At 33.3% G+C, this 24,116-nt stretch overlaps 1 protein-coding gene across 5 annotated transcripts in view; it reads right to left on the reverse strand.

The window, feature by feature from the left end:
* LOC114335390 (solute carrier family 26 member 6-like) overlaps positions 1-24,116 on the reverse strand; it is a 210,101-nt gene that overhangs the window by 18,350 nt on the left and 167,635 nt on the right. For all 5 annotated transcript variants that reach the window (XM_028285621.2, XM_028285620.2, XM_028285619.2 and 2 more), the window contains exons 9-11: positions 20,782-20,944; positions 18,940-19,116; positions 463-735 (exon numbers count right to left, since the gene is read on the reverse strand). In XM_028285621.2, coding sequence (XP_028141422.2) covers positions 463-735; positions 18,940-19,116; positions 20,782-20,944 — 613 coding nt within the window. The remainder of the gene's footprint in view (positions 1-462; positions 736-18,939; positions 19,117-20,781; positions 20,945-24,116) is intronic.

The raw sequence follows: 24,116 nt of genomic DNA on the forward strand, positions 1-24,116 counted from the left end.
CACCGGTTCTTGTTGGTGGATTTTGACTTTTTTATATAATTTTTACGTACTATTTGCGTATATTAGAAATACCTATGCTGTCAGCTAATAAATTTAATGTTAAAATTCTTTGCAAATTGTTTAAACAATTCTTGGAAAAACATTTTACGATAATTTTTATTTTTTTCTCAATTTAGCAAACATGTAACTTAATAAATATTTATCGTAACAATAAAATTTGGAACAAGTTTAATTTTACAAATTGTTTATAAAAATTTATTAAAAATTCAAGTGTGAATTGTCTATTCCCACGTTTTTCAATAAAAATCGTTCTACCAATATACAATATGTACTTGAAATTTTGTTTATTTTGAAAATTTTTTAAATAATTTACATGGTTAATTTAACATTGGACTAATATTTTATTACCATTGATACTATATAAAATTTTACAAGTAGACAATTATATCATGTTTTACTTACCCCTTTGTATCTGTTCATATCCAAATACAAATCAGTGTTTGGTACACTACCCAAAAGGCATGTGTATGGCTTAAAACTAAAAATGAAAATAGAGAACAAAGACATGCCGACGCCAACTATTAGACCAATTTCCATACTGACAAATACTACTGTCACAAACGTCACTACCCACACGACGGCGTCTAGTTTACTTAATTTCCAAAACTTTCTTAGTTCAACGACTTGCATCATCATCCCTCTCAAAGAAATTACAATTACGCTACCTAAAACACTCTGAAAACAAAAACAAAAATAGAGTTTCAAGGAATCAAATTTTAAATATATTTAAAAAAATAAATTTATTTTAACCACCTTCTTCTTTAAGTGCCATCTCACAACCGGAGGTTTTGATATCATCATAACTATCTTATTCTATATACCCCAGGCTGTGGGTGAAAAAACGTGATATAATTCAGGAATTTTTGAAACCTATCAGGTGTTGTAAAGGACGATGCTAGGAATAATTTCTACTAAAATGTAACCAAAAATATTGTGCGCTTTTTTTTATATTGCGATTTTCATTTGTTAAATTTGCAATTTTTAAAGATTTTTAATTTTGCAGCTTAGGATATTCATTTTAGAGAAAAACTTTTTTATAGAAAGTTGTAGTAAATTAAAAAACCTACAATTTGAGCTATGATAAGTTTAATTTCGTTTATTGGTTATTGCAAAACAGCCTGCGAAAAGTCCAAAATGGCCGTTCTTTACAATTGCATTATTTATTGTACAAATCATTTTTTTTATATTTTTTAAAGCTTTAAAATGAAGATCTTTCAATTCCAAACATAAAAAAAGTTGTAAAGCGAGATTAACGAATTTGTTGCTTAGATATTATAAATTGTTTATCCCAAGAGGTCAAATATCGAAGGCTATAACTTTTGGAAAAAAAATCGTAGAGAGTTGGTGAAACATCCAATCTCCTTCTAAACAGTTATATTTTCATATTCTGATGTAAATAAATGCGTAAAACATTTTTAAACCTCTAATTTTTGGGATTGAAAACAAGGGGGCAAATTTCGTTATAAACATTTAGAGCTGAAGCGGCCCTGTGCATCCTATGCGTTTTTAACTTACAGATTATTGTTGCTGAAGACGAAACGCAGATTTATAAGAAAATAAAAAATTCTACGACCAACTGAAGCCGAGATAATTTGTGGGTTTGAAAATAAGGGGGCAAATTTCGTTATAAACATTTAGAGCTGAAGCGGCCCTGTACATCCTATGAGTTTTTAACTTACAGATTAAAGTTGCTGAAGACGAAACGAATATTTATAAAAAAATAAAAATTTTCTACAACCAACTGAAGCCGAGATAATTGTTTTTTTTTTCTTAAATCGTAGTGCCTCTAGTTATAACAATTAAGAAATTATTTTACAGTCGTTGACTAAAGAAAGACATGTTATCTTAAAATAAAAATTATTATAGAATATAATTACATTTAATTACTAAAAATTATTTTTAAAATCGGTGCTTTTGCGAGCGGCCGAATTTTGCAAATCGCCAGGCTCGCTTCAAATCCGCGCGCTTGAAAAATTTTTACGAAACTTGTATTAAATTTTGACAGAAAACAATCTAATAATATTACCATTATAATATACAGTCTGTTTACCACTGTATTTGTTTTTCTTGATAAACGTTTATATGTGAAATCTCATTTCTGAAGAAATATTATTACAAAAATGATACATATATATGAAATATATAACGTAATATTATAAATATTATAAAATATATAATGAATTATTCGTAAGGGGATTTTTCCACATTCTCTATTTCATTTGTTTGATTTCGTACGAGTGGTCGTTAAACCAGTAACTTTGGATCTTTTGATCACTGAGTGTGTTTCAAAGATCTACATCTTTTGAAATATATATAACTATATTTTTAATTTTCTCATTGGTATATAAATATAATAATAATATTGTTACTTCTTATTATACAATATACAACTTTTTCTTCTTGTAGTGACTATCCGTTTTGGATGTTGGCGAACATCCGAAACGGATGTTCAAACGGATGTTCAAGAAGAAAATTTTTATATTGTATAATAAGAAGTAACATTATTATTATTATATTTATATAACAATGAAACAATTAAAAATATTTATATATTTCATATATTATTATATGTGTCATTTTTGTAATATTATTTCTTCAGAAATGAGATTTCACATATAAAAGTTTATTAAAAAAAAAACAAATACAGTGGTAAAGAGACTGTATATTATAATGGTAATATTATTAAATTGTTTTCTGTCAAAATTTAATACAAGTTACGTAAAAATTTTCCGAGCGCGCGAATTTGAAGCGAGCAGGGCGATTTATCTCGGCTTCAGTTGGTTGTAGAACATTTTTATTTTTTTTATAAATCTTCGTTTCGTCTTCAGCAACTTTAATCTGTAAGTTAGAAACTCATAGGATGTACAGGCCCGCTTCAGCTCTAAATTTTTGTAACGAAATTTGCCCCCTTATTTTCAAATCCAAAAATTATCTCGGCTTCAGTTGGTCGTATAAATTTTTTATTTTTTTATAAATCTTCGTTTCATCTTCAGCAACAATAATCTGTAAGTTAAAAACTCATAGGATATACAGGGCCGCTTCAGCTCTAAATGTTTTTAACGAAATTTGCCCCCTTATTTTCAAACCCAAAAATTAGAGGTTTAAAAATGATTTACGCATTTATTTACATCAGAATATGAAAATATAACTGTTTAGAAGGAGATTGGATGTTTCACAAACTCTCTACGATTTTTTTTTTAAAAGTTATAGCCTTCGACATTTGACCTCTTGGGATAAACAATTTATAATATCTAAGCAATAAATTCGTTAATCTGGCTTTACAACTTTTTTTATGTTTGGAATTGAAATATCTTCATTTTCTTCTTCTTCTTCTTTCTCGAAACTCCTTATGCCCCCCAGGGGCATCGGAGGTTTTATTCATCTTCTATCCATCTCTTCCATTTCTTGCGGTCCTTTGCTAACTCTTTCATTTGTTGTGTGTTTTTCCTTTTTCCTGTCCAATTTCTATAATCTGATCGATCCATCTCTTCCTTGGCCTTCCTTTCCTTCTTTTACCATATCTTTTCGATTCCATCACCTGCTTTGGTAGTCTTCCCTGGTCCATTCTGTTAATGTGTCCATACCATTTTAATTTTCTTTTTTGTATCTTGGTTATTATCGATTCCTGTTTCAGTCTTTGTCTAATATCTTCATTTCTTATTCTGTCCAATTTCGTTTTTCCTGTTATTTTTCTTAGCTGCTTCATCTCCGCTGCGTTTATTGTACTGTCTATTTTTGCATTGTTTACCCATGTCTCACTTGCATACATTAAAGTTGGCACAGAGATTGCGTTGTATACCTTCAGTTTTATTTCTTTATCTATTTCTTCCTTTCCAAATATTGTTTTATTTAGTGCATAGTAGATCTTATTTGCTTTTTTCGCTCTGTATGAGATTTCTTGATCTATCTTTCCATCCTCTGATATTATTACTCCAAGGTATTCAAACGTCGAGACTGTTTCTATTATTTCGTTTTTGCACCTAAATATCATTTGGTTTATTTCTTCCCTTTTCTTTTGGGTTACTATCATGGTCTTCGTTTTCTTTACATTTACCTCCATTTTCAAATTTTCTATTTCCTCTACCCATATATTGATTAATTTTTGCATTTTCTCTTTATTGTCTGCTATTATTACTAAGTCATCTGCATATAGTAATCCCTCCATTCTCACTGGTACTAAATTTCTGTACCCTATTATTGACTGTAATTGCCTTGACCTTCGTCTAGCGCTCTTCATTACTCTATCCATTACTAATATAAACAAAACTGGGCTGAGACTGTCCCCTTGTTTTATTCCTCTCCTTAGGTTTATTATTGGCGATCTGTTTCCATTTATTTGTACTTTAGCAAGTACGTTTCTATACGTACTTTTTACCACGCTTACTATCTTTTTCGGGATTTGCAGATCTTCCATTACTGACCATATTACTTCTCTATTTATAGAATCAAAAGCAGCTTTAATATCTATAAGCGTAACATATAAGTCTTCTCCTATTTCGTTTTTCTTTCAATTATATTTCTCAGTATGTATATATTATCTGTTGTTCCTCTTTCCTTCCTAAAAGCCGCTTGTTCTTCTTCTAGTTTTCCTTCCAGTTCTTTCCTGAGCTTCCTTTCTATTATCCCGGTGTAGACTTTATATGCCACTGATGATAAGCATATAGCCCTATAGTTATCACATTCCGCTTCATCTCCTTTCTTGTGTATTGGTATCAATAAATTTTCTTCCCAGTCTTCCGGTATCTTTTCTGTTCTCCATGCTTCCCTCATTATTTCCAGCAGCCAAAACTTGCCTCGTTCTCCCACGTACTTTATCATCTCCGGATCTATGTCATCGGCACCTCCCGCTTTTCCAATCTTTATTCTTGCCAATCCTTCTTCAATATCTTTGATATGAATTTCGTCTACTCGATTGTCCCTATCCACTTCTCTTGCCTGCTGTCCTCTCTCCTCATCTTGTTGGTTACTTGCCTCGAATTTTTCTTTATAGTGCTTATTCCATATGGTTAGTATGTCTTGTATGTTTGTTTTCAATTCATTTCGCTCATTTCTAATTCCTCTTATTTGTTTCCTTTTTGTTCCTTTCATGTTTCTTATTTTATTCCAAAACTGTTTATTGTTATTCCCAAAACCTTCGTTCAATTCTTCACCGAATTCCTTCCAGCTCTTCTTCTTCGCATCTTTTACTAGTTCTTTCACTATATTTCTCTGTCTTCTGTATTCGTCTCTGTCTTGCTCTTGATTTGTGTTTATGTATCGCTTCCACATTTCTTTCTTCCTTTTTACAGCTTGCTTTATTTCCTTATTCCACCATCCAGTTCTTTTATTATTATTACCATTCTTTCTTATTCCACATACTTGTTTTGCAGTGTTCCGTAACGTGTCTCTTAATTTTTTCCATCTCTCTTCCATATTCCATATTTCCTCATTGTTTTCATGCTCTTTCAGTATTTTATCTGTCTTTATTTGGTATAACTTCCTCATTTCCATATTTTTCATCTTATGTATTGCTATTCTTGTATATTGAGGACTCTCTATTATTTCCATTAGTTTCATGTTTACCTCTGCTGTCACTAGTCTGTGTTGGGTACCGAGTTCGGCTTCGTTCTCTGTTTTATATTTTGTATCGTTAGTTCTGCGTCTCGAGGATATACTATCCCTAATAGCACACGACGTCCAATGGACGTCCAAAATAGGTCCATTTTTGGTCCTAACGTCCATGGACTATAAATGGACGTCCTTTGGACGTCCCATGTTGGACGTCCTTCGGAAGGAATAAATATGGACGTCCTTTGGACGTCCGACGTTGGACGTCCTTCGGACGGAATAAAAATGGACGTCCTTTGGACGTCCGACGTTGGACGTCCTTCGGAAGGAATAAATATGGACGTCCTTTGGACGTCCGACGTTGGACGTCCTTCGGACGGAATAAAAATGGACGTCCTTTGGACGTCCGACGTTGGACGTCCTTCGGAAGGAATAAATATGGACGTCCGACGTTGGACGTCCTTCGGAAGGAATAAATATGGACGTCCTTTGGGACATCCGACGTTGGACATTCTTCGGACGGAATAAAAATGGACGTCCGACGTTGGACGTCCTTCGGATGGAACAAATATGGACGTATATATACTGGACGAAATACGGACAATTCCCTAATAGCACACGACGTCATTTGGACGTCCAAAATAGGTCCATTTTTGGTCCTAACGTCCATGGGACTATAAACGGACGTCCCATGTTGGACGTCCTTCGGAAGGAATAAATATGGACGTCCTTCGGACGGAATAAATATGGACGTCCTTTGGACGTCCGACTTTGGACGTCCATACTGGACGAAATACGGACGTTTTATGAACGCTTATATTGGACACATTATACCAATTACGAGATCAAATAGCAAAATAATTCAAAAAATATTAACTTGCGTTAACTTTACGTTAATGAAATACAGTCAAACCTGTCACTAACGGCCACTAAAATGAAAGAACTATTGGCCGATATAGAAAAGTGGTCGTTATTGCCAGTTTTTGTAGCCTAGATATACAGTACAACCTGTGTTACTGGCCACCTGTTATAACGGCCAGTTTAAAATTCCCCAAACCAATTATATCTAGACTACAAAAAACTGGCAATACCGGTCACCTTTCTATATCGGCCAATAGCTTTTTCATTTTTAGCGGCCGTTACTGACAGGTTTTACTGTAATTAGTGTGGGGAATTTTTAAACTGGCCGTTAGTACAGGTGGCCGGTGTTGGCAGGGGGCCGGTAACACAAGTTTTACTGTAGTTTAAATCGATTAGATCGAAAGATTAAATCTTAATTCAAAATTGTATATTAAATTATTACAATTATAAAACTATATAGTTTAATATCCAAAACATGTTTTGATTTCATGTAATGTAATGAAAATCTTATTTGTAAATTATTGGTTACAATGTTTAACAACAGGAAATATTCAAGAATAAATAAAATAAAAGTTTCCCCTAACAACAAAACATTCCAGGAATTCTACTATCAAAGTTCTATTCCGTGAACATCTGATTAAATTATGGCTGGAAAGTTACTACAAGATATTCTATGAAAAGAGTACAATGTCCTCCTGGAGGGGTAAAATTTTCCATACTCTAAAGAGAGGCCATTTACTATTCAATTTGCGTTCATTTTCAAATTTGCCGCGCGAGTATCTATGTAGCGTCGCGTGGTGATTGGTCATCAAGTCATCAATTATTTCATTTTCATCATAAGATAACCTAAAAATTTAGTAAAAATTTTGATTGGAAAAAAGTGCATCGATAAGGGGGTGAAAAATGGAAATTAGTGGCTTTTTTTGCTGTACTCAACTGTACTGTTTAGTATGCTAGTTTTGGCTATGGCTAGATCTCTTAAACAATTATGTAAGTATTATAAAATCCGTTTTCAATTTTCTTTATGAAACGAATCATTTATGCATGTATTACCTGTAAATATTTTGATTTTTAATTGTAAAGAATAGAAAAATTACCGTTCATTTTAATTTTTTTTAGAATCAGCTGAAAGTGGTCTACAAAAAACCAGATATAACCAAAATAAAGATATAAAAAGTGTATTGGCTAATTGGAAGAAACAACATTGTCCATGCATAATAAGTTATTACTTTATAAACAAATATTAATACCTAGGAATGGAACCTGGATATAATCATCAAGAAGATAGCAGGAATCCCGACAAACAACTTAAATAAGTACAAGAATATTGAGGAAATCCTCCTCGATACTACTGGGCAAACTAGAAGATTGAAGAGGACAAAGCCTTTTGAACTAGTTTGAGTGATAGGTGATAGTGAAAAGCAGAGCATAGTGCGTGATGTGGCTGTGTATGTTAGAATAGTGCACGATCTTGTTAGATTAGATAAGAGACGCTATCGGGTAAGCTCTTCATTTTAAGAAACATTAGTAATTTAGGTTAAATTAAAATTGCTCATTGGTCAGTTATGACCAGATTGCTTTTTTTATGTTTGGCAAAAAGGGCGTAAGTCAGAATTGCACATTGCTAATGTTTTGATGATTTCTGGACCAGCAAAAAAACTGTTGTAGACGTAAACTGTATGTACCAATAAAAAGAGCCGATTTTTCTGGTCCAGAAATCATCAAAACATTATCGATGTGCATTTCTGACTTAAGCCCTTTTTCCCAAACATCAGAGAATTGTAATGTACAAATTCTCCTATCTGATTTTTCATGAATTTTGTAGGAGACGAAAAAACCATTTTTAGGATCATCTCCTGCTTTCACATGTAAATTTTGACATGTCTTGTAGTAAATAGATAGTTGAATTTACTACAAAACATGTCAAAAAATATATGAAAACAGGAGGTAACCATAAAAAAGTTTTTAGTCTCTCTTACAAAACTCATGAAAAAACAAATCGGAGGTATGTCACATCAGTGACTATATCCAGGGAATGTCTAAAAAATATACTTTGATGTCCCAAGAACCAAATATAACCTTTATATATATACAGGGTGTAACAAAAATACAGGTCATAAATTTAATCACATATCCTGGGACCAAAAATAGTTTGATTGGACCTAACTTACCTTAGTACAAATGTGCACAAAAGAAAAGTTACAGCCCTTTGAAGTTATATATTAATAGCACCAAGGGCCTTAGAGGCCCATGGCTTGAAAAGTTTGTTTTTTCTTCATTTTCACGTTTCTTTATGTACTGAGATCTTCTCTGGCTTGATATGTGATTTTTCTCCATTCCTTCCTCTTATTCATTTTTCTTTTCTGACCCTGTAACACCATTCTTTCCAAATCTTTTTCGACCTCTTGCTTCCATCTATTTTCCGGTCTTCCTCTTCTCTTTCTTGAAGCTATAGTGTAGTTTAGTACCCTTTTCGGAGTCCTCGTTTTTGGCATCCTTTCAATGTGACCTCGTGATCTAAGTCTCTGTGCCTTTATCACTCATTTGAAGTTACAAAATGAAAAGTGATTTTTTCCAATGTATCGAAAACAATGTGCTTTTGTGCACGTTTCAATTTAATTATTATTGTAGTACCTACCATTTAAACAACGTTTTAAAAACTTTTTTGCCTCTTATTGCTTTTTCGAAAAGTCAATTTTTATCGAAATATTGTGAATATTTGTCAAATCCACCACATATTTGTATATGGTTAAGTACGATTATGGAGACTTGGTAATAATATGCAAACTTATTTATGCTTTACATTTTTAGGTATATTTTGAACCATATTAAAAAAGAAGCCAGACTCGATAAAACGTGCCTTATCGAAAAAATACAAAGAGGCAAAAAAGTTTTGAAAACACTCTGTTTAACTAATGGTACCTCAGTAATAGTTTAATTGGAACATACAACATTTGGGGGGTTTAAAGGAACAAAACCCCCATAAAATTTTTACGTGGACATATTAAAAAAGAAGTCGCAACTCGATAAAAACTGCCTTATCTGAAAAATACTAAGAAACAAAAATATTGAATTTAACTAATGGTACCACAATAATAAAATTGAATTGGAACATACACAAAAGTTTGGGAGGATTTAAGGGATCAAAACCCCCATAAAATTTTTATGGGGTGCACAAATTTCACCATAATTTTTCTTTAAGATATTCCTGCCATAATAATGCCACATGTCACATGTCCATTTTCAATAAAAAATCGCTAATAGTTTTCGATATAATCGAAAAAATCCATTTTCATTTTGTAATTTCAAAGGGCTGTAACTTTTTATGTGCATATTTGTACAAGGTAAGTTAGGTTCATTTGAACTATTTTTGGTCCCAGAATAATGTGATTTAATTTATGACCTGTATTTTTGTTACACCCTGTATATACAGCCCATTACGCACCACCTTAAAAATTGGGCATTTTTGATGTCTCGAATTTCCTAAACCTGTTGTTGCATCTAGGTGATTTTTTTTATAATATTCTAGCCTAGGCCCTAGAATATGTTACCTCCTTATGCTTGTCATGCACAGGGAGCTATACTGTAATATATATTATATCACATTACTATAGAGAGCGATATGATATAATATACATATATTACAGCATGACAAGCTTAAGGAGGTAACCTATAGCCTAGGCTATAATATTATAAAAACATCACTTAGATGGGACAACAGGTTTAGGAAATACGAGACATCAAATATACCCCATATTTAAGGTGGTGCGTTAATTTCTTGGAGAAGTGTATTGTAATTTAATGTAAATACTGTAATATCCAATAATTGTAATTTGATATAAGATGAAATATAAGTTCCTTAAAAAATATATTTTTTATTTCCCACAATACATTCTCCACAGGTCTAAATATCGTCGCTAGACGTCCACCGAATGACCTTCCAGGACGTTAGATGGATGTTCAGCAGCAAGACATTGGACCAAACTGGGACATCCTATGAATGCCCAAATGACGTCCACCGAACGTCCCCTCCGACGTTAGGTGGACCTCCATTGGACGTTTAACAACTTGGCCTTTGGACCAAAATTGGACGTCCTGTTAAGGTCCAATTCACGTCCCCTAGGACGTCCGATTAAGGTCCAATTCACGTCCCCTAGGACGTCCGATTAAGGTCCAATTTACGTCCGATTAAGGTACAATTTACGTCCGCTTAAGGTCCCATTTACGTCCGATTAAAGTCCAATTTACGTCCGATTAAGGTCCAATTTACGTCCGATTAAGGTCCAATTTACGTCCGATTAAGGTCCAATTTACGTCCGATTAAGGTCAAATTTACGTCCTATTAAGGTCCAATTTATGTCCGATTAAGGTCCAATTTACGTCCGATTAAGGTCCAATTTACGTCCGATTAAGGTCCAATTTACGTCCCCTAGGACGTCCGATTAAGGTCCAATTTATGTCCGATTAAGGTCCAATTTACGTCCGATTAAGGTCCAATTTACGTCCCCTAGGACGTCCGATTAAGGTCCAATTTGCGTCCGATTAAGTTCCAATATACGTCCCCTCGGACCTTAGATGGACGTCCAATGGACGTTCGGTAGCGCGACATTTGGACCAAAATAGGACGTATAAAGGACGTTCCTCGGACGAAAACGGACGTCCAAAGGACGTCCCTAAAGTCCGTGAAGGACGTCCAATGGACGTCCATTGGACGTCCTTGTGCTATTAGGGATGTAGTCAATTATGCTTCTCGCATTTCTTTCTTCTGCTACGTATGTATATTTTTCGTTTCTCGGTTGATACCAGAAAGAATTACCTATTAACAAGTCATTTATTTGGCAGAAACTTATCATTCTTCTTCCATTTCTATTTATCGTCTCTTCTCCATACCTTCCCAAGCAGCCTAATACCATATTTTTATTATTTCCTATTCGTGCATTCCAGTCTCCTAGTAAAATGATGTTTTTGCTTTCCTCTTGTATCTCATCAATAAGTTTCTGTATCTCATCATAGAATAGTTCTATTTTTTCTTGCTCTGTTCCTTCTACCGATGCATATACCTGTATTATGTGACATTCTTCTTCTTCTAACTCTATTTTTATGTATATTGTTCTTGATGATACTGGTTTGAATTTGGTTATTCTTCTACTCATTTCTTTTGTTACAACTATTCCCACACCTTCTTTTGCCCTTTGTCCTATCTGAACTCCGGAATAGTATAGTATGTACTGCCCTCCAATATCGACAATTCCATTTCCTACTTTTTTCGTCTCGCTTACTCCTATCAACTGCAGCTCAAATCTTTCCATTGCCTCTGTTAATTCACGTTCCTTTCCTGTTATCGAGGTTACAGAGCAGGAGATTGGATGTTTCACCAACTCTCTACGATTTTTTTTTTCCAAAAGTTATAGCTTTCGACATTTGACCTCTTGGGATAAACAATTTATAATATCTAAGCAACAAATTCGTTAATCTCGCTTTACAACTTTTTTTATGTTTGGAATTGAAAGATCTTCATTTTAAAGCTCTAAAAAAATATAAAAAAAATGATTTCTACAATAAATAATGCAATTGTAAAAACGGCCATTTTGGACCTTTCGCAGGCTGATTTGCAAAAACCAATAAACGAAATTAAACTTACCATAGCTCAAACTGTAGGTTTTTTAATTTACTACAACTTTCTATTAAGAGGAAACAGTAGCGATCAACAGGTAGCCAAAACGCGTTCCAAGATTGCGGCTGTAATTTTGAATATTTTTTCGAGATATTTGGCACACGTATTCGTAATATAATAAGGAATGGCGGTACAGAGCCCAATTTGAAAAATATATTGATATGTGGAAATTACTCTGTAATTAAATACAATATTAAAAAAACGAGCCTGTACCGCTATTAAGAAAAACAAAAAAATACACTTTCTTCAAATAAACTTTTTTATCCGAGGCCTAGATTTTGTGTCATTTTGGAACTACTAAAATTTTTTATTTCATTAGTAGTTCCAAAGTGACACAAAATCTAGGCATCGGATAAAAAAGTTTATTTGAAGAAAGTGTATTTTTTTGTTCTTCTTAATGGCGGTACAGGCTCGTTTTTTTAATATTGTATTTAATTACAGAGTAATTTCCACATATTAATATATTTTTCAAATTGGGCTCTGTACCGCCATTCTTTATTATATTAAGAATACATGTGCCAAATATCTCGAAAAAATATTCAAAATTACAGCCGCAATCTTGGAACGCGTTTTAGCTACCTGTTGATCGCTACTGTATCACCTTAAAAAGTTTTTCTCTAAAATGAATGTCCTAAGCTGCAAAATTAAAAATCTTTAAAAATTGCAAATTTAACAAATGAAAATCGCAATATAAAAAAAAGCGCACAATATTTTTGGTTACATTTTAGTAGAAGTTATTCCTGGCCTCGTCCTTTACAACACCTGATAGGTTTCAAAAATTCCTGAATTATATCCTGAAATCAACCTATTTTTCACCCACAGCCTGGGGTAATATTCTATCAACAGATGCTCTGAAGAGTTTCATAGAACAGCATTTAAACCAGTCCTTTATAAATTCTTCATCCATGACACTCTCCTTCTTCCTGCACTCCTTCCTTCTCTTATCGTGCCCTGTATTATGAGTCTTAGCATTTCATATCTATGTCACCTACGGCCAAAACCAGACGGGCCACTCTGCAGCGCTACTCTGTGGAACTACAGAGTGGCTGAAACAGGCGCTTTTCTAGCGCTGGCGACTACGCTGCGAAATTGATCGTTTGGAAGATTGCGGCGTTGAATGTAATGGGTGAGAAAAAACAGTAAGTTTAATCAAATGATTAAAAACTTGCCGGGTAATATTTTTTAAAAAAAGTGTGTTCGTCAAAAACAATTTTTGTAATGTCCATAGTTTTAAATATTTTATAAAATTTCAGCGCTTTTAAAAAAATACCAATAAACTCCATAAATGGAATTAAGAGGAACCAGCCAAAAACAACTATATCACAGAAAGAAGCACATAAAAAATCAACCAGTACATCTGGTGTCCTACAGGCGGAAAATAGTTTCATACAACCTGACAACTCAGTGAAAGTGATAAACATGTTAGCTTGCAACCCCCTTTTAACTGATATCCTATCGTTTTTTTTCAATAACAAATAATAAAACCTTTTTTGACCTAGGATGGGACCCCACTATTTAACATAAATAAACAAACAAGATTGTGAGTACATATTTGTTTTGTTCAGTTCAAATGCATCCAATGTATAATAAAATGTAAATATAAATAGAGAAAACACTGCTTATGGGATTCATTATTTTCGATATAGCTACCTTCTTTAAAATCAGAAACAAATAATTCAAAGATGACTTCCCAGGCTTTTCCTTTTAATGCCCTAAAAATGTGCCTTCTGGTTCTTGCATCACATATATCCGGTCTGTTTTGCACTTCAATCAAAAACCGTTCCGAATCGAAATTCATTTTTTTTTATTATTTAATTTGATGGCTTTGGTAAAGACCAATAAGCCAGACAATTTTTACATCTAAGTATAATATTACATATCTAGAATAGGTATATGATACAAGTATAAAACATTTACATATATTTAACTAACATAATACAAATATATTACTCCTAGATATATATATATATATATATATATATATATATATATATATATATATATATATATATATATATATATATGCACACATACGTACAGTCGGAAAAATGAAAGAATACCCATGAACGAACATATAAAACACGCTGTATTTTCCTGTCACCGTGTCACACAAAAAATTGGCCAGCGCAAGTACATTTAATAATTAGTGTTACATGTACTTGCACTGGACAATTTTCTTTGTGACACGGTGACAGGAAAATACAGCGTGTTTTATATGTTCGCTCATGGGTATTCTTTCATTTTTCCGACTGTATAATACATACATACACATATATAAACACAAACACATATTTTTCTAATTAAAAATAATCATCCTTCTTCACGATTATATTTATAAATTATATTAAGAAATTCATTTTAGGTGCTCACCCTTATAAATTCTCGTAAACATCTGCGGCAGTTACAACAGTGGTCCATCTGAATGGCGTTTGCCACTAGTGGACGCCACTAGCAGTGAGGCTTGGCGACTGTAGCTGGCCACAGTCGTCGCTCGTCTGGGGTGCGACGTCCACTTCACATAAGAACCCACGGTAAGGCCCAAACCAGACGGGCCACTCTGCAGCGCTACTCTGTGGATCCACAAAGCAGCTTCTGATGATTTACCGTGGGTTCTTTTGTGAAGTGGACGTCGCACCCCAGACGAGCGACTGTGGCCAGCCACAGTCGCCGAGCCTCACTGCTAGTGGCGTCCACTAGTGGCAAACGCCATTCAGATGGACCATTTTCGTAGCTGCCGCAGATGTTTACGAGAATTTATGGAGTGAGTACCTAACGGTTTTTGATTGAAGTGCAAAACAGACCGGGTATATAAGATACAAGAAATATATGTGAATATGCCGAAGGAATATTTATACAGCATTTAAAGGAAAAGCGTGGGACGTCATCTTTGAATTATTTGTTTTTGATTTTAAAGAAGGTAACCCTATCGAAAAGAATAAATCCCATAAGCAATGTTTTCTCTATTTATATTTACATTTTATTATACATTGGATGCATTTGAACTGAACAAAACAAATACAATATTGTTTGTTTATTTATGTTAAATAGTGGGGTCCCATCCTAGGTCAAAAAGGTATTATTGTTTGTTGTTGACAACAAAACGATAAGATATCAGTTAAAAGGGGGTTGCAAGCTAACATGTTTTTCACTTTCACTCTCACTCAGTTGTCAAGTTGTATCAAACTATTTTACGCCTGTAGGATACCCGATGTACTGTTTGATTTTTTATGTGCTTCTTTCTGTGATATAGCTGTTTTTGTCTGGTTCTTCTTAATTCCATTTATTGAGTTTATTGGTATTTTTCCAAAAGCGTTGAAATTTTATAAAATATTTAAAACTATGGACATTACAAACACTGACTTTGACGAACACACTTTTTTAAAAGATTATTAGCCGGCAAGTTTTTAATAATTTGAACAAGCTTACTTTTTGTTCTCACTCATTATATTAAACGCCGCACCCTTCCAAACGATCCACTTCGCAGCGTAGTCGCCGGAGCTAGAAAATCGCCTGTTTCAGCCACTCTGTGGATCCAAAGAGTAGCGCTGCAGAATGGCACGTCTGGTTTGGACCTACGTGTCCCAAACTATTGCAACTTTCTAATTTTTATTGTTTATTATTTCGAATTTTCTGTCCATTTCTCACATTACTACCGCGTTTTTCCGTCTCTTTCTTCTGTATCCTCGTTTTTCAAGCATCCTCCTGTAACATCAAATTTCAAATGAATCTAGCTTATTATTTATGGGTCCTTGTGTCAATGTCCAGCTAAGTCCATATTCCAGTATCTGAATCACATCTCAGCATCTCAGAGCTCTTACTCTCAGTTTTAATCTAAGCTCTTTGTTGCAGAGAACTCTTTTCATTTTGTCATTTTTTCAATTGATATCACTTGAAGCGGTTACAGATAACTGTTTTTGTGACCCAGCGTTTTTCCAAAACGGATCAAAGTCTGCTATTATCAGTAAAAAGAAAACATTGTCTATGTTTTTATCCTTGCTAATCGAGCTAATCGCTATTATGTGTTTTATTACGACTTTTAATTTTCATCCTTCGCAAATCGAATGTACAGTTTACCGTCCATTCTCAACAACTGTTTATTAATATTACTTTTCCAATGATAGTCCAGAGAAATAAGGTTTTTGTCGGGACACTTGAGGAGCAGCCAGGTTGCAAATGGGTTTTTTGGGTACTATATACCTAATACATTATAAATACAAAAATGTTCGTCACAGTTCGGACGAGAATTTTAGTTATTAACAAATAAGCATCAATAATGGCAGTGTTTTCGTTTAAATTGCTACAGGTAAAAATAGGGTAATTAAATATCTTATTTAGAGTATTCATGTTTTAGTAAATGAGCAAAGGTTCAAAATGACAGTTTTTGAATTTTGGTCTCATCATTTGTTACTTCGCTAGTTGCAAAATAAAACTAACATTTCGAAAATAAAAAGTTTGTTATAACTTTTGCGAAAATTAACTTAAGACTTTGATATTTTATGAAAAGTTGAGACAACCAGTACATATCATGCACAAAAAATTTCAAGACGATTGGTCAATTAGTTTAAATTTTATTCAATTTGTTTATCCAAACGAGATTTTTTTGCAATGTTATTGTTCAGAAAATAATAATTATACAGCAATTCTGTGGAATGCACATCAAACAAAAACACTTATATTTTCCAAGCATTTAAAAAAATCTATAAAAAGTCATTTTTATCATTCCGAAAATATTTTACTAAAGTGGAGTCATTTTTGGATTTAAAACAATTTGAAAAGCTTTGTTAATATTGACCGTAGAGTAAATCTACTTTGGGATTTCAAAAGCAGGTATTTTTACACGAATTTTCAAAAAAAACTTTTTGCTTTTGTTAATTGCGGTCAAAGTTAGCCACTTTTATTATTTAATTCACAGTTACTTCTATATACCTAACATTCTCCTGTAACAGTGTTAGTCACCATACTCCTCCGAAACGGCTTGACCGATTTTTATGAAATTTTACACGTACATTTTGTAGGACTAAGAATAGGTTCTAATCTATTTTTATGCTCATAAATTATAAGGGGAACTGCCCCCTTCACATTTTTTTTTATTTTTTTGAACAAAGTTGTCTACCTTAATTTTCTATGGTGTCGAATTAAAAAATACATACAACCCTCAATTTTGACTCTTCCATCACCAACCCCTATTTTTTAATAGCTATCTATATATTTGCATCTATAAAATTCTCCTGTCACACTGTTAGTTGCCATACTTCTCCGAGACCGCTTGAACGATTGTTATGAAATTATATATGTATATTCAGTAGGTCATAGAATCGGTCGTAATCTATTTTTCATATTCCTTAGTGAGAAGGGGGTTTCTCTCTAACATTTTGTAATGTTAGGTGGGGATCTGTGTACATAACGTACTCTACAAGACTACGAGTACATACAAATTAAAAAAAATATGATCAAAATCCGTCAACAAGCTCCGGAGATATTAATTGCAGCATATGTTTGAAGGATCAATTTCATTTTTTGAGTATACGGATTTTAATATTTATTCCCCTCCACCGACCACGAACCGATTTCGTTAGGACGTAATTTTTAAAGCTTTATTAACCACTTTGTTGAAGTTTAAAGTTAAGTCAAACTTTACACATAAACTATATACCTTGAACTTCAAAATGGCGCTAGTTAGGTTGCTTAATTGTAATAAGCAAAGTAGCTGTGAATTAAATAAAAAAAAGTGGCTAACTTTGATCCTGATTAACCTAGGCAAAAAGATTTTTTGAAATTTTGTGTAAAAATACCAGCTTTTCAAATCCCAAAGTAGTTTTAGTCTAGAGTCAATATTAACAAAGTTATTCAAATTGTTTATAAGCCAAAAATGACCATACTTTAGAAAAATATTTTCGGAATGGTAAAAATGACTTTTTAATGATTTTTTTAACTATTCTTCTTTCACACGGTTTCCACAGAATTGCTATATCATTATTATTTTTTGAACAAAAACATTGCAAAAAAGCTCTTTAAGATAAACAAATTGAATAATATTTACACTAATTGACGAATCGTCTTAAATTTTTTTGTGCATTATACGAACTGTTTGACTTAACTTTTCGTGCAATATGAAAGTCTTAAGGTCATTTTCGCAAAAGTTGTAGCATTTTTTTTTATTTTCGAAGTTTTAATTTTATTTTGAAATTTCCGAAGCAACAAAGGATCGGACTAAAATTCAAAAACAGCCATTTTAAACCTTTGCTCATTTACTAAAACAAGGATAATATAAATAAGATATTTAATTACCCTATTTTTACCTGTAGCGATTTAAACGAAAAAACTGCCATTTTTGACGCTTATTTGTTAATAACTAAAATTCTCGTCCGAACTGTGACGGGCATTTTTGTATGTATTTTGTATTAGGTATATATTACCCAAAAAACCCAGTTGCAACCTGGCTGCTCAAGTGTCCCGAACATGGTATATTTTTGCCTTATTTCCCTGGTGTATGAGAAGAACCAGTTTATCGTCTTTTATGCCCCTCTGTTATATTATAATTGTTTGGGATATTTATACTAACATTTTCTCAATGTTGAATTATATTTTGGTCATTTTTTACACCATCCGACGAGTAGACAACATGCTATTATTAAAATTAAATACTCCTCAATAGATTAATAAACACTCCTATATACGATTATGTGGGTCAAAAATATAAAAAGCATAAAAAGCATCAAAATTCGAGATAGGATATTTTCTTGACCACCTTCGATATTAAGCACCATTTTTGAAGTAGTAGAATAAAAAGTACTTACCCTAGGTAATGGTTCAAAAAATGGCCCAATCCACAATAGGGTAATAATTAGTAACAAAGATGATACAACTGTCACTATTTGAGTCTTTCCACCAACTAATTGTTGAACCAATGATCTGGATAGGGAAGCACACACTGGCATGCATGCAAACAGAGAGCCAACACCATTACTTAGTCCCTACAACACAAAGAAAATAAAGTAACTTAAAGAAACTATATTTTTCAAGGAAACTAAAATATTTTTTAAAAGGAAACTTAAATAGGTAGTTTTTCCACAGCTTTACTGACAGATTAATACTGCCATACTTTTTAATTTCCATATCTTTTTTTATACATATGTAATATGCTTTATTTACGAATGAAAGTTTTATTTTAATATTAACAATACCAATAAAAAATATGGAAAACATATTTTTAAAAACGCTTTTCTTTAGTCCAGAGTGACTAAAATTAAACATATTATAAAAAATCAACTTAAAAGCAAAATATAAAAAAATGAAAAAATTTAACACATTCGTCAAAGAAAAGCGTGGCGCGTCTTCATCGAATAAACGGTTTTCGCCCCACGCTTTTCTTTTAACGAATGTGTTAGATTTTTTAAATTTTTTTAATTTTTTGCTTTTTAGTTTATTTTTTTATATGTTTAATTTTAGTCACTTGTAACTAAAGAAAAGCGTTTCTTAAAAATATTTTTTTCTTATTTTTTATTTTTTACTTTTCAGTTGTACACTTTACAAGCATTAAAATATATCGTCAATCGTCATGTTTATTAAAATATGTATAAAACGTAAATGATGTACAAACATGAAAAGTAGTCGGAATCGTCAAAAATTTGAAACTTTATTGTTCATTTATGAAGCATAACCGAAACAATTAACGTAAAACGTAAAATTATGTATAGTTCATATAATTAGCTAGAATCTGTAAAAGTTTCAAGTTTATTCATTGTAAAAAACAAGAGAATTTAAGCATTTTCCGTTAAAATCGTTTTTTTAGTTAAACAATTAATAAACAAAAAAAATTTTTATTGACTATTCGTGTATTGTTCCCGCGAATGCATATATAAATAAATGTCCAAAGATTTGACCCAAACGATTGAACTAAAGACAAGCGTTTAATTAATTAATACGACAAAACGAATTCTAATGTTAATTGTAGCACAAAACGTCTCTACCGGGGGTTTTTCTAAGACTACGATAAAAACACGAATTTTTTAAATTCGAGTTTTGGTTGAAGTTTTGTTTCGTATGCTGCTGAAATTTGACACGAATAAACGCCGATTTATATATAAACAAATAAATGAGCGTTCAAAATTTGAAACTTTTTTAAATAAAAATTGAGTCATACTTCTGAGCTCGGCAACTTTTGAATGGTATAACCAATTTTCAAAACTAGACATGCGTTGAAAAGGTAATGATCAGTACTATTAGAAGTCGCAAAGTTCGGACTTAAATTTTTGAAGTTTTTGGGAGTTTTGTGGACGAGAATGAAAAACAGACCCTAAATAGAAAGGGCCGTAAAATCCACACCCTTGGACCAAAATGGATGGTTGACATATGAATGGGTGAGTCGTTTCCTAAACTTTAAGGTGAAACTTGGCCCATCTTTCAAATCAGTCAGATTTAGAAAATAGAAAATTTCGTGTATATATAGTGTCGCGTGTAGGGTGGTGTTGGTGTGCGCCACTGGCGAGAACTGCCGTTTTCTGGTAATAGCCACATTTGGTTCAGGATAAGCATGTCTGTCTTTTTATTTAATGAGTTTGACAGCCTGGATATCTTGATTTCCAGAAGTTATCTATCTATCATTTATTTAGGTTAACAGATTTTAAACAAATACATACTTGTGCGAATAGTTCTTGGTTTGCGTTAACTTCATAATTTCCTTTTTGAGCTATCATTAATGCCAATGACATCGAAGTCACATAATTTACTATAGCAATAATAAATCCGTCAACAGCTACTGATGGCAGTAAGGATATCGGAGGTATTTCTGGTTCTGGCAAGCTAAAATTACACAATCATAAACACATACATCTAAATAATTTATAAGTTTTATTATTATTTAATTACTGGTTTATACGTTCATCAAAATAAATGTTGATGACGCAATAGCATCATTGATTACAACAAACGAAGGGCATATGCCAGATATATAACAAAATATGCTCGTTAAACTAACTGGAGGAAATTTGTCTCAAATTATAAACAGCTATTACACACCATTATCTATACATCTACAGTTTTGTACAAATTCAAGATCAGGAAAACACAAATTTTACCAAGTGCCCTTTATAACTGATAATACTAAGGTAATACCAAAACCGGTCTCCAAGTATCTCTGTTCCTGGCTGCTCTCCTTTAGTCATCTACCCATAATATCTCTTTAGCATCGGTTCTCACTTCGTCTGTCCACCTCTTCCTTGGTCTTCCTACTGGCTGACGTTCCACCATAGTTCTACTAAACGTTTTACTAGGTGTTTTGTTATTATCAATTCTTATAAAGTGACCTGTCCAGCTATAATCCGCTAGAGAGGGTTCTTTATTAAATTTGATACAACTCGTGGTTGAACCTTAATCATCACGTACCATTGTCGCAGATGGGTTCCAATATCCTTCTCAATATCTTTCTTTCAAAAGTATTGATAAGGTTTATTGTCTTTTCTGTCATGATTCATGTTTCTATGCTATATGCTGCTGTTGGTTGTATTACAGAGTAATGGAGAAATAGATGGAGATGCATGCAGTAGAATTAGGGCTGGATGGATGAAGTGGAAGGAAGCGAGTGGTGTGTTGTGTGACAGAAAAGTTCCAATGAAGCTAAAAGGAAAATTCTATAAAACAGCCATAAGACCGGCTATGATGTACGGATCTGAATGTTGGGCAGTGAAAAAGAAAGAGGAACAACGAATGCATGTGGCGGAGATGAGAATGCTTAGGTGGATGAGTGGAGTGACAAGAAAGGATAAAATTAAAAATGAGTATATTAGGGGAAGTCTAGGTGTGGCACCAACTGATGCCAAAATAAGAGAGCATAGGTTGAGATGGTTTGGTCATGTTCAACGTCGAGACGTTAATCATCCAATACGAAGAGTAGCTGAAGTGCAGATTCCTGGAAGGAGTAGGAGAGGAAGACCAAAGAAAACGTGGGGGGAGACGATAAGGCAGGACATGTTGGTAAAGGGGATTAATATTGATATTACCCAGGATAGAATTGTGTGGAGAAATGTAATTAGGGAAGCCGACCCCTTATAGGGATAAGGCAAAGAGAATGATGATGATGCTGGTATTGGTTGTAAGATAGTGTTATATACTTTGAACTTTACTTCCCTGTGGATCTTTTTGGATCGAAATACCTGCGATAAAGATAAGTAGGGGAGAGTAGTACACAGTGAAACACAAAAAAAGGTTTTGAGTTCAAAAAATTTATTTTTGAATTAAAAGGAAAATTTTCAAAGCAGTAGATATGTTACACTAACTCTTCCTTAACACTCTAAGAACGAAATTCGCTAAAAATTCATATAATAAAAAAGATAAAACTTAAAGAAAAAATACTAAAAATTGTTTCACTGTGTACCAGAATCGGTACACAGTGAAACATACTATATCTAGTGTCTTAAGAATAGGTTTTGACCACGTAAAACCCTTATCGAACATCTGACGATCCAAAGTCAATATTATTAAATTTGTAATAACCAGATTATTGCATTTTTTGAGCACATATCATCGTAAAGTTACAAAACTGAATATCTCTCGGCTGCTTCATGTAGATAATAATTTCCTCTAATACCAACTTTGTGGCATCAGCCATTATATATGCAGGCATTTGTTTTCTAGCCATCTGAAATTTTTGCTAATAATTTATAATATTACGGTACCTACACTATGAAAGGCGTATCACTGTGTACCACATAACACTGTTGCAATGTGTACCAATAACCTAATCATACAATAAAATTTAAAGCTTTGCTATACTAGTCGTTATCTGACAAATTGTGTTTTAAGTTATATTATTACATAGGTAAGATACCATTTTAATAGTAAGAATGCTTGAAATCGGCTGTTAATAAATAAAAAATACATTTCAACTACTGTTATTAAATTATTACATAACTTTACAAAACATAAAATCCAATTACTATTCGCAAAACTTATTCCAAGCACGCGAAACGCTCACAACAGCATTCGACTCTACTGGGCAACTGTAGATTTCACAAATGCACTTTACGAGGGCGCCAAATTTAAAAATAAATTTCGGTGTTTCACTGTGAACCATGTATTACTGTGTACCACTTTCCCCTATGCTTTGTTAGCAAGCATTATCCGTTTTCGTATTTCATCTTCCTCGTTGTCGTCCTCAGTTATCTCTACCTCCAGGTATGTAAGCTGTTTTACTACTTCAATATTAGCGTCATCTATTGTCAAATTCTGAAAGTTTCGTTGTTTACTTGCTTCTAGTAGGGCTTTGGTTTTATCTATGTTGACGGCTAGGACTGTTTCTTTCGCATTTTCTTCAAGCTCCACATAAAGTTCTATGACATATTTTGCCGTTCGTTCCATCAAGTTTACATCATTTGCGTAACTCACAATCTACTTAGATTTATAGTCTAAGAGCTGGGAGCGGATTTTGTGCGTGATAAGTAATATGGAAAAACTATACGGGCATATGTTCAATTAGTTGTGTACATGACTTTCACCAACGGCCGGAAACCAGAGTTGGGGCCGAGGGTAGTTTTAAGGGGTCAAAATCGCGGATTTTATTTTTTTTTTTATGACGCTCATGATCGAGATAGTGCACCAAAATTTGGGAATAAGTAGGTCATGACCTACCTAAGTAAAATCTTTAGGGGCTCAACGCTGCGTGGCCGACAAAGGGGTGGGGTAGTGGTGAATATAAAAAATATAACGGGTTCTTTGCGACGTTCGTGATTGAGATAATGCACCAAAATTTGGGTGTAAGTAGACCATGACATAAATAATTAAAATCCCCAGAGCCGGAAACCAGAGTGGGGAAGGAAGGTAGTTATAAGGGGTCAAAATTCCGCTATTTATTATTTTTTTTTGTGACGCTCATGATCGAGATAGCGCGCCAAAATTTGGAATAAGTAGGTCATAACGTAACTAAGTAAAATCTCCAGGAGTGGAACGCTGCGTGGTCGACAAAGGGGTGGGGCAGGGG

This window comes from Diabrotica virgifera, chromosome 2 (genome assembly GCF_917563875.1).
Source record: "Diabrotica virgifera virgifera chromosome 2, PGI_DIABVI_V3a".
In the NCBI taxonomy this organism is placed as follows: domain Eukaryota; kingdom Metazoa; phylum Arthropoda; class Insecta; order Coleoptera; family Chrysomelidae; genus Diabrotica; species Diabrotica virgifera.